This window comes from Catharus ustulatus, chromosome 7 (genome assembly GCF_009819885.2).
Source record: "Catharus ustulatus isolate bCatUst1 chromosome 7, bCatUst1.pri.v2, whole genome shotgun sequence".
Taxonomy (NCBI): domain Eukaryota; kingdom Metazoa; phylum Chordata; class Aves; order Passeriformes; family Turdidae; genus Catharus; species Catharus ustulatus.
The window spans coordinates 14,750,812-14,765,394 of NC_046227.1; the positions used below are offsets into that span (position 1 = coordinate 14,750,812).

The following is a 14,583-nucleotide window of genomic DNA, read 5'->3' on the forward strand; positions in this document are numbered from 1 at the left end:
AGAGCATCTTCCATATAAGCAGAGATTAAACAAATGAGGACTTTCCAGCCTGGAAAAAAAGAGGTTACTAGGAGCTGATAATAATGATGACACATAAAATCATCGATGGGCTGCAGGAGAACAGATGCAATTATTCATTATTTTTCACAGTATAAAATGAAGCACTCACATACCAGGTTGCATGAAATAATTACCTAACAAAGTGCTGTTTTTCACACAGCCAATACATACCTGTAGCATTAACTGTAAAAGGATATTATGGTACTAATTTAGGGTGGTAAAATGAGCTAAATAATATTTACCTTGGACCACAAAGTTACAAAATCCTTCCCAATACTCAGAAACACTGTATAAATAGATAGGGTCATTCACACCCTAGCTGTGGAAGAGCAGTAACAGCAGCAATGAGACAACTCTATGCATTTATATTCATGCATGCAGTCCCTCCACGTCTTAGATCACTCTAGATGCAGTCTGTGGTCCCCATGAAGGGAAGAGATACATATATTTTTCATACCGTGCCTCTTCCTGGCAGTTTTTATTTTTAAGGATCCCCAAATTGTTGCTAATATGTTGGATGCCATCTATTCTACCCAGCAACAGAGAAGTCATAGCTGCCCTTCAGCTGCCCTCTGTGCATGCAGAGAGACAGGACAGACGAGCTGAAGCAGGCTTCCCTTTTTAAGGACTAAAAAAGCAAAAGCCCCAGTGTGCTGCAGATGTTCCAGCCACTATTTTCCAAGTACATGATCTGCCCTCTCATCTAAGCTGAACACGCTGAACACTTGAATGTGTCCAGCTCTCACTGACATCAGCAAGGTCAGGCAGCAGGGCTGTTGTCCTGCTTCTCCCTTTGGAACCAGTGCTCTGTTACATAATCCCTCCTGCTGTCCTGGAACCTGGGCAGCCGCTTTCAGTCAGGAGTGGTTAGTGAAGGAAAGGGAGTGGGGTTCAGCCTTGGAAGTTACTGTGCAACATAAATGGAAGTGATGCCACCAAGGAGAAGCTGAAGGGACGCTGTACATGAAGCAGTGCCAAGCTTTCAAAGGCATCTGTTTCCCTGGCTATAGCACAGGCTGCCAAAGTACAATGCTGGTTTATGGCTGAATCGAATTGCACTTTAGTCACACTACTGTCACTGTCCTTTGCAACTGCTTCAGTCCAGGATTCCCACACAAGCCTTCTTTCACAGAAATATCCATTCATGATTTTTGCTGAAGAAAATGCAGGTAAGGTGGAATTAATTCTTCAGCATGGAGTCAGGAGTCCTTCCTTTGCTGCTTCTGCCCACACAGACAAAACCCCAGGCTCAGAAGGCCATGAGCTCTCCACAGAAGCTGCTGTGGTCTGCAGCTTTTTTCCCTTCAGCACTGTGGGGACCCAGGGGATCCAGGACCCTGAGGAAGCCATGCAGCCAGGGATGCCCCATGGCTCATAACTGCACCCAGCCACTGCAAAGCCCCTCAGTCAGAGCCCTGCAGCTCTCCTGTCATGGTGCAGGCAGGTGAGAACACCTCTGAGAGGCCACAAATCTGGCTCTTACACATGAAGGTGAAGAAAGGAAGAAGCTTGGTCTCACTTTCTGCTATACCCCCTGGCCAGAAATAAGCTGTTACAGAGCAGGAACTGGTGTACCACAAAGCCTGGAAGAGTTTCCTTTTTCCCCAAGAGGTAGGGAGGGAGCAGAGCATGAACCCGACATGGCACAGCTGCTTTTCTTGTGAGGCTGTGCAAGCCTGGCCCATGGCTTGGGCTGCCCTGCAGTCTTGCTTTCTATGACTCCCTTCCCGGCTATAGCCTTGGTATGATCACCACTCAACACTGATCAGTGAGACTCTCTACATAAGGCACACCACACATCATTGAGACACCAAGAACATGTTACAGAAACAAGGCTGGTATTTATTAGCCTCCCCATCGTATGCAGTATCATCATTTTCAAAATACTTACACTTACCCATCCCTTGTCTTTGCTCTGAATGTAGCCACCAGCTCAGCTGAAGAGGTGTTTGCCCATCTACTCCTCAGCAATGTCCCAGGCTGGGACTGCTGGTTTCCACACCAGATCTCTTTACACCAGATCATGGAGCCCTGTTTGGGCAGTTTCCCAGCCAGCTGCATGCACTCCCCATTCAAATCCCAAAGACAACAGAAAAAGAAAAGCCCATGCAAAATGGAGAAGAGGGCATGTGCAGCATCTTCAGCTTTACACAAAAATGTCATTTCAGTTCACTTTTTCCCAAATACAGAGCCCAGTGACTGGTAATAATTTTTCTGTTCTATCTTCTTAAAATTTTAGAAGAGACTCAGTGCCGTTCTTTGGCAGCATACAGTATTCACCCCAGCACAGCCAGGTAGGAAATAGTTTGAAACACCAGATGCTCTTTGCAACCAGTGCTGCAGATATATTTCCAGCAAGGGCTTCTTCCCTCCCCATGAAAACAGACACACATTCTCATTTAACAACTAATTGATTTATTTAACAATACAAATTTCTTTCTACTGCATGGTTTAGCAGAGAGAACTTGAGAAACAAAATTAGCTTCTTTTCTTTTTCTTTTAAAGTTTAAATGTTTACACAAAAAACAACCTTTACTTCAGTAAATATAAAATTTACACACAAAAAAAAATCTACATTAAAAAAGAACAGAATCATGACAAACCAACAAAAAAAAAGAAAAAAATAAAGAAGATGGGAATTCAGTGTAAAGGATCCAATTGCAAGGAAGGCAAGATGGGGCAACACTAACAAGGCATCCCATTTGTACACCTAGGTATCTGAAGTCATAGGTACAATACAAACCCAAAATACATTAAAATTAGAATTAAACCTGGTATTTTTATACCATAATATTTTATGATATAAATATCTGTAAATTCTGTAGGCAACACAGTTAATGCATGAACTCCCCAGTTTGCTCTCCACTGGAAGGTCACTGGAGTGGTGTCCGAGCACCGTGTGGCCCACGAGTGCACTAATGGTCAGCAGGGAGCAGACTTTAGACGTGCAGCCCGATGTGATAGCCCCTTGTTTCTTTGCCAATCTGTGCTATTTCTCACACATCCAATGACATGACAAGAAATTCTGGTCACCTTCGGCAGTGATTTCCAGCACTTCATCTCCTGGCATTAGTCTGTTACCTGACTTAGGCATATTCACCTGCCAGATCCTGTTTCTCATTCCCTTTTGCACTTTTTAACCTGAACTCTAAAGCTATCTTGTAGCTACCAAGAGAGACTGGCTTCTAGGTTGAGATATTTGGGATACACAGTTCTTCAAGCCACCTTCAGGCATCTGTAGAAATATTTAAAGTAGGGTGGACAATTCATGGTCAAAGGTTATGTGATACAAAAACCAGGGACCTGTATAGTAATGGTCACTAAATCTTTAGCATTTTTTGTATTGCTTTAATATTTAAACTTAACATTCAGTTTTCATATATTAAATGAGCAGAGCATCTTACTGATGGAAGTGCTATGTTATCTCTGAAAACACCAGGTAGTAAGGGAGACTGTAAAATTTAAAATTAGGTGTAATTTAAAAAGTCATTTAAAGGAATTAAGTGTCTTTTTTTTAAAATTTGTATCATCAATATTGTGACTGGCAAATTATAAAAGCTTAAATTATAAAACTATTAGTGACTCTACCTTTTAAACTGTATGTACTATAAAGCTGTATTTTTGTACTTACAGATGTTACAAAATTTCCAAGGCAGAAAGTAAAGGGGGGAAAAGGTAGTCTAAAACACTTTTACAGATTTCATTCTAGCTAAGAAAGGTTATTTGCCCCACAACTGTTTTTATGTCATAGAAATCTGATTAGATTTATTGTACTTTTGTGGGTAGATGATACAGTGTTCAATCATGCTTTGGAAGACCTTTTTCAGTGGATAACTCAGTTCTCTAGGTCAGCAAGTCCAACTTGCTTTACTCAGAAACAAAAGCACCAGATTATCTCTAACTTGGCCCTCCTCCTGCAAAAAATCTTTGTCTAGCAAGACTGAGGCAGGCTGTTCTGAGAGCAGGACTGGCCCTGAAGCAACCAGCTACAATAACTTCTGGAGTGAGAATATGAAATGTGATCATTTCAACTTGAGCAAGATTTGAAAAGTATTAATTTCAGATAATTTTAGGAATTTCACTTGTTCTGTTAAAACAAAACAGGGAAAACTAAAACAATCCACAGGTGTGCATTAAACATTTAATAGCAAGCCTTTGCTTATGTATATTAATTTAAAAATTATCCACAGGGATCTGTGATACATTGGCCTTGCCTTGTTACTATAATTAAATTTATCAAAATATTAATTTAAAATAGGAAAACAAAGAAACTACTCCTTGGGGAACATGTTTATTGTGTTTGAGATGATACACTGGGTGCTCTCTGAGCTACAAAGGGAAAAAGGAAATCCTTTCATTACAAACTGACAAAGGTAAAAGTTAAAACAGTTTTCACAACAGCATGTACCACATATTGGAAATAGATCTGGGTTTAATACAAATGACATAATTCCTAGTAATCTACAGCTACCTTTAATAACTTCATACAGATAATGAATTAGGCTAAAATGCACTATAATATTTGGTTGACTTCAGGAACAGTATCCTTAGTACATCACAAAATACATTTTGATATCCCAAAGAAGCAAGACTTGCAAGTAGGCATTTTAAACATAACTAATCTACAGCTACAAACTTCTACTCTTGATAGCATTTACCTTTTTGGGGGGCAGTATCCCAGTCTTCAAAAGGATAAAAGCAGAGTAGAATCAGTATAACATATACACAGAAGTCCGTATTGTAAAGGCTATAAAGATTTGTTGCACACTGCAAAGTTGCCTTCTGCACCTTCACACTGCACAAGTAGTTTGTCATTTATGTTGCATATCTCTTGGTCCACTGTCTGGCTATCCTGTCATGTTCTGCTCTGTTGGTCAGGTATTGAGTGGCTATGCTTCCAACCAGAGGGTCAGCTGCAAAAGGCAGGAGAAAACGCATCAGAATCCATCTCCCACAAGTAACAAAAATCCCCAAGCAAAAACACACTTTAAAACACAGCATCCATTCCAAAATATAGTTTAGATGAGAAATAAAGAGCTCTTATCATATAAGACATTTCCAAGAAAGCACATATGAACAATGCTCGACAAACATTCGAAAAAGAAAACAGGAAAATCTATTGTAGTTATCTGCATATGAATGAATCTTGCCTCAGGCAGGTGCTCTGTAGGAGACATTCAGCGAGCACTGCCTGGCACCCTCCTGTCAGGGAGGTGCACAGGCCAGTGTGAGTTAGAGCATCAGGGCTGCAGAACACACCGAGGGGAGGCGCCTCAGGAGTCACCAAGCCTCGCCACCCGACAGGCTGATCCATTTCCCCCTAACCGTGACCACGTTCTGTACAGGAATGCTGCCTTAGCACTATTGCTCAGTTCCTGCCCTGACCGCAGGCAATTAGCACCCACTGCCTAATGACTGGTCACACAGCTGCTGCTGAGGTTCTGCTCTGCTTCCAGTGGAGCTCCTCCCCCTCCCTTGCAGGATCAAGGAAGTCCATTTGAAAAAGAGAGAGTTCTCTCTGAACATCACCTCCCTCACATTTGCAAGATTAAACCTTGCAACTGCTGTCTAAAAAGTCCCTTCTGACATGCAGGATTTATAACTCAGGAGAATGTTTCTCCTTTCCAAGACTGAATACTCATTTGCTGCAGCTCCTTCAATACAGCCCTTCAATGACATCAGGTTATTTTCTCCATCGCATCTTGGAAAAAAAAAAGGACTTAGTGATATTTAATTTCTGTTATGTCACAAGAGTGAAACACACCATTAAAAGTGGGACCACATCCAATCTGGAGTGCTTCATCGCAAATTAAAAAAATATTAGATTTTATTTAATCTGCATGCAATCAAATATACAAATTACATTCCATGGCAACTAAGTCAAACGACTGAAAGTCTCCCAGTGAACTATCAGCTTCTCACCTGGGTTGCAGTCTGTCAGAAGAGAACAAATAGACAGCAGAACCTTTGAAATAGTCAAAGCAGGGCTCCAATTGTCTTTCAGGATATCCAGACAGATGACTCCCTGACTGTTGATGTTGCAGTGATAAATTCTGGTGCGGAAAGTAACCTGGAATCAGAGCGTAAGAGACAGAGAGAGTCATTCAGTGCCGCCCAGGAATGGCCCCCTTGGCTCTGAGCAGCCTGTGGGACTCCCAGCCCTGCAGAGTTTCTGCAGAGACAGCTCCTCACTGCTTGGCTTCCCAACCTCAACTGTTTAACAGAAGAGTGACCATTTTCTATAGCCAGGGCTGCCTTTAAGAAACCTACTGAGATGAGATTAGGGGCATAAACTGCTTTCACACAGGCTTGCTGTATGGTACAAAAATCAGGACCTACATTATAATATGAAAGCTATTTAATTGGCATACCACATGTCAGAACATTCTAATCACAAATGTAACTTTACTGTGGTTTCCGAAGGTGAAGAAGTACACAGAATTTGTCTGCATGTGCAGTATTAGATCTTTTTCTTCCTTTCAAAAGCCTAAATACAGACCATGAAAATTTAGTCTTGTTAAATTAACAATGAAATCTTTGTCCTTACCCTTCATTAGGCAGAATATAATATACAGCCAAAACAATGCTATTACACTAATTCCATCCTTGTTTTTAAATTATTTCAGACTAATATTGATAGAACATGTGAACATTCTGCACAAATAAGAAGTGAGAAATGTATAACTGCTTCAATTACACAAAGCACGAGAAAATATGGAAATTTTTCATACTGATGGGGGCAGAGTGGAATCCACAATGTATCCTGAAAATTCATAAAATATGCTCTAAAAAACCTACAAGATTTGAATAAGGAATTTGTCTAAATCTGCATCCCTTCAGTATAACATTCTTTATTCAGAACATATTAAATACTGTGGGTTGAAGAGAAGTGTGAAATACAGAGTATATATTCTTCATGTTGTAATCATTCTGGGAATCAAAAAAGTTACAGCCCCCAAAGCTGTAAGCCATAGAATGTTGTGTGGTAAAATGTATTTAGTTGTGAGAGTTTTGCAGTGTCTCTTCTGGTGACTTGGTCAAGAGTTGAATTTGGCAGTAAGGGAGGGGAAAAGGGAATGACCTTTCAACTCTTTCATATACATCAGTAAATGACAATTTATTAGGTGTCCATACTATTTCTGAGCAAGGAATTGACATTTTAATTTAAGATTAGTTAAATTTAATAAAAAGAGCTTTTGCTCAAAAACATTATCAAACAAGATTGCTGATTTTAGCAGTAGTAAATAGACATTTTAAAATAATGGAAATTCATCACACTAATTTACCCAATTTAAATCTATAACAATATAACATTGCAGCTTTTCGTTATTTTGTTAAAAATTACATGATAATATTTAATGTAGAATCTAATATAATATAGCTGTTTCAGTAGCTAGAATGAGAAGAAGGAAACATAAAAAAGTCTTGTGTTGTCTTCTACTAGAACTAAAATTTCTTGAATCTTACCTCTTGATCAGAATTATCATCTCATTTACGACTTGGTGAAGTTTGGAAATCAGTACTGACTGTGGTGATCAAGAAGTAAATTAGAGAGGATTTTTCTGAGACTACAAGCCAAGATTTTAGACCTTGTAGTTTTCAAGAGACCATAAACAAATCTGATCTTCAGAAAGCGATGAGCACTCACTAGGCTGCGCGCTGCATTCTTCTCACGTGAAAAAATGATAAGCACAATAAAAACCTTACCCTTACCTTTGGTGGCTTGAATGGATAATCAGATGAAAATGTGATATCCAAGAAGAAAACGCCTCCTTCATACACAGAACCTGGAGGTCCAAGTATAGTAGATCTCCATTCATAAATGTTATCTCCTTTAGGACCGGCACTGTGTCAAGAAAAAAGAGGAGAGGGAAAGAAAGAGTCAGAGGTACCTTTGAGAAAGACATTTTATGGATTTCCTTCAGCTTTCATTTTATTTAATATAAACCACTGGACTATTTTTAACACCTGTCCAATTTCCAGCTGATTTCAGTGCCTTGGTGTTTTAAACTGGCACAAAAGCTGGGTACTCTGCTGTCCCTTTGGAGAAACAGCAATGAAACAAAATGACTATGAACTACTGGTTTTTCATTGTGCAAAATGTATCCCCAGAACTATTTTCTTGAGTATGTGGTTGCTCTCATGTTGTACATCACCCTTTCAACATCAGCCTTTCAAAGCCATCATATTCACACACAAAAGGAATTTTACATCTTGACCACGTTTGTTTTCTCCAAGCATTTAACAGATCACACCTTCATAAAAAATGCAGCTTTCAAGTATATTGATACACATTTATTGCCACTTGTTTCATAGGCTAGAGTGAAATGTTACACCCTTGGGCAGCAAAATTAGGGAAGGGAGAGACTCAAGTAACATGGAATTGAGCTTCTTGCAGCAGTCACTCCAAATAATTGTTTCTTCAGGATATATTTGTATTATGCCTCTGGGCAATCAGGATTGAGACAATGAGACAAAAATATTTTATTTTAAGAATGCATTTCTCACTAGGGGAAGAGTTACTGCATGATTAATTATTATAAGAATGGATAATGAACTGGCATTTTCTCAACTTCTGAGCAAGCATTAATGCTATTATCACACAGTAACCATCTAACCTCCTCACAAAAAACCCTAACCAAATAATAAACCTTTCCCTCCCCCTCTCCCCCCAAAGAAACAACCACCAAAAAATAAAATCTTTAGCAAGCCTGGATAAAAATCAACCTAACCTTCCACAAAGGGTCCTGAACCCACCCTGCTGAGAGCCAAACTTAATGAACTCACTGCTATGGAAAGCAACAGCACTGAGCTCACACAGACAGTGGCTTGATCACATCTATGCAGATAAGTCATGACAGAGCAGTGTCAAAGATCCTTCCAGTTCTCCCCACCTGGGCAGTATCCCAGGCACCACCTCTATCTCCCAAAATGCTGAAGCAGCCCCACCCTTCTCCCTCTGTGGTGCCCGGGAACTGTCACACCTGACTGCACATGAAGCGAGTGACAGAGCATGGCACCACTGGGAGCCTGGGAATTTGTGGTTTCTGGAACTGCTGGACACACAGAGGAAACTCCCTACAAATGTTAAGGCTCCTCCTATGTCATGTCACCCCATGTATTTGTCATATGTATGTTTGTCATATACATGTCTGCAGTCTGTAACACGACACGTTGGACATTCATCCTTACTGTGTAGTCAAACATGGAGACACTCATCAGAGACAAGGAATATGAGCAGTCTGCACTGTGGATCTGCAATCTCCACACAAAATATACCTATTTTTACATTAAGATCACGTTTGAGAAGAAAATGTTGGTTTTGATTATGAATTCTCTTTCAATTCGTAATTTTCCAAAATGTTTTCTTATCTTGTAGATGTTTCATGTACCAAATGTTGCAGTTCATTCACAAACAGGACAAAATAATCACACCCTATTTAATTAAAAACAAAAACTATTTTACGAAGCTGTAGCTATTTTCCTGTTGCCAAAATGAAAGCAGGTAACATAAGAATGCTGGCCTCCAGAGCACAGCTAGGAAAATAAAAAACCACAAGTGCTGTCAAAAATAAAGTTTGGGTCTAAAATCTTACTATTTATTTGCAATGCATCCATAAAAGTGGAAGGAAAATGCCAGATACATTTTAATGGAAATAAAGGGAAATCTAGAAGCAAATAATTCCATCTTTGGTAATGCCATGACCTTCAGTCATTCCAGAACATAATTTTATTCATGCTTGCTAAAAAGCAATTAGTGTAAGAACTGAAAATATTCAATAATGGCAATATTTAAAACCCACACAGGCCACTGAAATGTTTCAATTAATTCTTGACATTCATCAAGCTTATAGCTAATTAGTATTGTGCTTGAAAACCAAATTTCTGTGGAGCAAATCACTTTCAGCGTTAGATGTCCTAATGACTGTTTTATAGTTTAATGCAGAGATTAGTGCTCTTGCCCTGCATGTCAGGTACCTTTCTTTCACAGACCTCCAACAGCTGGATGCAATTCAATGAAATTAATGAAATGGATGTATCAAATCAGTGACATGTTTCAGCCCAATGAATCAGTCACGATTAACTGCAGTGCCAGTCCAGGGTCAAACTATCTGGTAATCACTTGGCAAGTCAGAGCATGGGCATCCATGAGCTGGTAGCCACAAGCCCAGTGCCATGGCCCTCTGCCTGTTATTATCTGCTCTTCTCCTCCATGCTACCACCAGCAATACTGGAAAGGATCAGGCTACAACACGAGAAGGGTTGCAAGGCCCTAACCTTGTAACAGAAGAAAATGCTATGTGTGAAATCCATCCTAACTGCTGAAGAAAGATTGCTGCAATGCCAACAGAAACACAAAGCTGCAACAATAACTGCATTAGAGAAAGGAGTAAATTTTAAAATGTTAAATCATTACATCTGATTGAGATTTGTTAAATTTCCATTTAACAGCTGAAACAGTGTATCACTTCCAGTGGTGTAAAAGACACCCCTGCTTCACTAGCAGCCTAAAAATCCCTGCAATTGCTACATTATTGGTTTGAGGAGACACAAGACTACAGACCAGAGCTGACATCTCACTTGGCTTTGACAACCTGGTATTTCCACCAGGAGTCATCCCCAGCCAGCCATACTCCACTTCTGTCTTGTGTGTATGTGCCAAAGTAATCTCTTCTGGAAGCAAACAAGTGCACTTTCTCTAGGACTCAGCAGCAGACATCAGACCCATTCCCAGCAGCAGCAGCCCCTGCAGTGATCTCCTGCTAACAGTGCTGTCCTCCTAAATCAGCTTCAGAACATCACAAATTCCGTATAGGCACCAATACTTCATTTGCAATAAAAAATCCACTTGATTATTTTTTTCCAATATGGGCCAAAAAGAAACTTGGACAAAATAACAACACAATTTAATTGAAATGACAAAATATTATTTGCAAAATTAAGGGAGGTTACTACATACATTAATGATTAATTGCTTTTTAAAAATAAATTAGAGTGAACTGGCTGCATCTGCTTCCTAAGCAAATATTCATTATGCCACTTCACTAAGGGATATATACCTGATTCAGACAAGACAAAGGATTTATAACCATGCTGTAGCCAAGCTAGTTCACTGAACAGGTTTAATTTACAAGTGTGACTTCAGATGGTGAATTTGGAAAGACATGAGGTTAAACTTGAGGGGCCCGTGGTTTCACACCAGGTCTTTCAAACCTAATTCTGCTGAGACCCGGCTCTAAAGTTTCCCGAAGATGAAGAACAGCTTTTCCAGCACTGTGTTAAGACCATTCACGTGGATGTGGTAGCATTCACACCAGCAAGAAGCCTGTTAGACTCCCAGTGCAGTGGTTACAAAAATCCAAGTCCAGCTTTTGTTACAATTCATTAACTCACAATGCACTGAAGCTGCCTATATGGAACTAAATGTGGACGAGAAACTAGGACAAGAAATTTCCAATCTACTTGATGCTGGTAGCATTTTGCTTTCTGTACTTGCTAAATGCACTGCTGTCAACAGCACTCCTCTAAAACACAGGGCTCTAAATCTGGCAACAGAATGCAACTTCATAGTACTGAGGCTGCTAATTGAGATGAAAAAGGATGAAGGAAAATGTAATTTGGCTAGATGTGATGTTAACTCTGTGTTATGCTTTATTATGATATAGAATATGGGTCTGCAATGGCATACAATTGTGGGGTGGGTGTGCTTGTTTTTAGGAAGCTTCCAACAGTAAAGTCTGTCAGACTCCAGAAGAGTCAGACTCATAAAATTAAAGGTACTAGTCTGCCTGCATGGCAGAGGTTTAAGTGGTGGAATATTCCCTCACGCTCTTCTCTCAAAGGCTCCACCCTCAGGTGTGATACACAAGTAGGCTGGAGAAGATCTCTACTGGTCATTGCAAAGGCAGCAGTCAACAAACCAAATGGGGCACCTAGGGTGAGAAGTATGTAAGGAAAGACCTCCCTCCATCCTTCCCAAATGTTTATTTCAAAATGAGATTCAGTACAAGTAAAACTCTTGGAAGTCCTTCACAGACTGCTCAGCCACGACTCTGTCACTATGTAATTTTTACAGCAGTGTAAGTGAAGACAGTGGTTTAAGAGAGGAATAAGATACCTCTTTTGATCTTTCTTATTTCAAGTGAAGGTACTAAGGAAAGAAAGAAAAATGCCCTCAAGCATGTTCCACAACCTTGTGCTTGGAAAATCTACTTCATACTGCTACAGTATAGTTTTGCAAAATCTTCAACACAGCTTTGAAACTGACTTTTACAAATCCTGCTGGAAGAAGGGCACTCAGGATGTTACCAGCACAAAAGGTTGTGTTTTGGACACCACTGTCTCAGCTAAAGCCATTGGATGATCTAGTTCAGTGTGACACCATGAGATGCTAAAGGGGCTGTGACAGATCCCATCAGCATATACAATTCAGGCAAATACACAGGCCCCATTTGTAGGGAGTCTGCCTGCTTCACCATCTCAGCTTCTGAGCTTGATGAACTCATTTCCAGTGGAAGAAAAATGCCCCAGGATCAGGTAACTTCAGCTTATCACAGAGGTGGAGATTAATATTTATCATGTAGGATTATCTAAATACTCACTAACACCAGTGTTTTCCATCTCCCTCTGGTAACACCCACTTTTCACCAACAGCATAGGGAGCTTGGCTCCTAACTCAAGCTGCTAAGCTCAGCACTTGAGAAATCCTCCTCACCCCTCCATGCAGTGAGAAAGTGAGTGAAAACAGAGCTAGACAACCCTATCTTGAAGCACACTGCCTTTTTATCTAGCTACAGATACACACTGTCATGCTTCTGGTAATTAAAGAACAAAAAATAATCTCACAAGCAACCAAAGGATCTCTAGCTGGTGGAAGCTTGTCTGAGCTGCTCAGTGAGGCCTGGAGAGAGCACAAATAACTTACCAGTAGTTACGTTTTAATGTTAAGCATGGGAATAGAAAATGCTCAAAATATTTTCTTGATTTGATATTTTTAACATTTTGAAGAAAATTTATCCATTATCCTCCTTTTGTTTTAATTCTCTTTTCCAAGTATGGAGGCACTTTAGTGGCTTTGGTTATAGAGTGCAAGAATGGGAATGAACATTAATTAAAAGGCATGTTTGTGGGTGGCTTTCAGTTCCGTGACCTGTGACAAGCATGGATAACAATTTCCATTTTCCTTATTTTTCAATGCCTTGTTTACAAGGCTCTCTGGAATGCTTCTTCTCAGCATTCACATTATCAGTACCAGTGCCTAAGCACCTCTACTTACAGAATCCGGGTACTACATCCTACAGACACAGAAAGCATTTGGTTTCACTGGCAAGAGCTACAACTAGTGCCCTAATTTTAGGATTACAGCATTTTTCTAAGGTTGGACACATGAGAGCTGTCTACAGCAATGTATCAAAACCATGCAGAAAACACCTTTCGATAAGGTGCTCACTATTATTAAGGTTTACATGTTATGTACAATTCTTAACAAAGAAAAAGTTTCAGTCAATTGTGTTCTTTATATAGTTACAACTGTTTTTATTTTACCTGCCACTGAACTACCTGCTACATTTGTCTGCTGGAAAAGGTTATTTACTGCTTCTAGCAGATCCACAGAGGCTCTGTGGAATTGAGGACACAAGAATCTAGCTTGGTGTACAAATCTTTCCTTCTGTCACTTCTCTAAAGTCTATTATGTCCTTAAGAATGAAATCTAGAAATAAGCATTAAAAAAGGAAAGAAAAAAAGTAAGACCTATTTTTACTTCATGGATCCCCTGATAATTCAGCTGGTTGTAAAGCAGTGCAGGACTTGTGCCCAAGGACATGGTTCAATGCAAAGCAAGTGGAACTTGAGAGCTCCTCAAAAACAGCATGGCTACTCCAAGCAAAGTGCTGATCCAGCCTAAACTAACTTGGCCAAACCATACATGTTCAAAATCCATCTATGGATTATTAGCTTAATGCTTAATCAAGTGTCATTGGCCCTCCTGCAGACAGAATACAGCATGAACTTTAGTTGCTTGCTCTGGCTTAGAAATGTAACCACATATCTGTGCTTGGCTCAGGTCACATTCTACCATCAGGGGATCTAAGCCAGTGCAGATCTGCTCTAAATCACCCTGAAGGGAAAGATGAGTTTTAGACTAGTAGAACCTCCAGTGCCAGACTTGCCTTTAGTGGAAGAATATACACTGTTCTTACCAAAGGAAGCTAAGTAACAAATCATTTGCTAATTCCATCAAAGCTATAATATGTTGAAAACTCAAGGAATGTATGTTGGAAAGCTGCAGTTTTTCCACTGCCTAAAGCCCCATTAAATTGGTTCATTGCTACAATAGCTTTAGATTACTTTCCTCCTTGTATTCTTGCTTGTTCCTAGGACCTTTCTTGCTGCTGTTAGAAGTCTGTGCAGGTCCTTTCCATCTTCCAGAACAACCCTAGCCAATTATAAAGGCAGAATTCCTGTAATTTTCCTTTTGAAAATAACTAAATACCAGAACACAGTCTGCTAAATTAGAACAGA

The 14,583-nt window shown here is 39.9% G+C and overlaps 1 protein-coding gene across 2 annotated transcripts in view; it reads right to left on the reverse strand.

Annotated features, from left to right (window-relative positions):
• Positions 1–2,458: 2,458 nt before the first annotated feature.
• Positions 2,459–14,583, reverse strand: part of UBE2E3 (ubiquitin conjugating enzyme E2 E3) — a 54,843-nt gene continuing 42,718 nt past the window's right edge. For both annotated transcript variants that reach the window (XM_033065049.1, XM_033065050.1), the window contains exons 4-6: positions 7,774–7,906; positions 5,983–6,130; positions 2,459–4,973 (exon numbers count right to left, since the gene is read on the reverse strand). In XM_033065049.1, the coding sequence (XP_032920940.1) occupies positions 4,876–4,973; positions 5,983–6,130; positions 7,774–7,906 (379 nt within the window). In that variant the 3' untranslated portion in view covers positions 2,459–4,875. The remainder of the gene's footprint in view (positions 4,974–5,982; positions 6,131–7,773; positions 7,907–14,583) is intronic.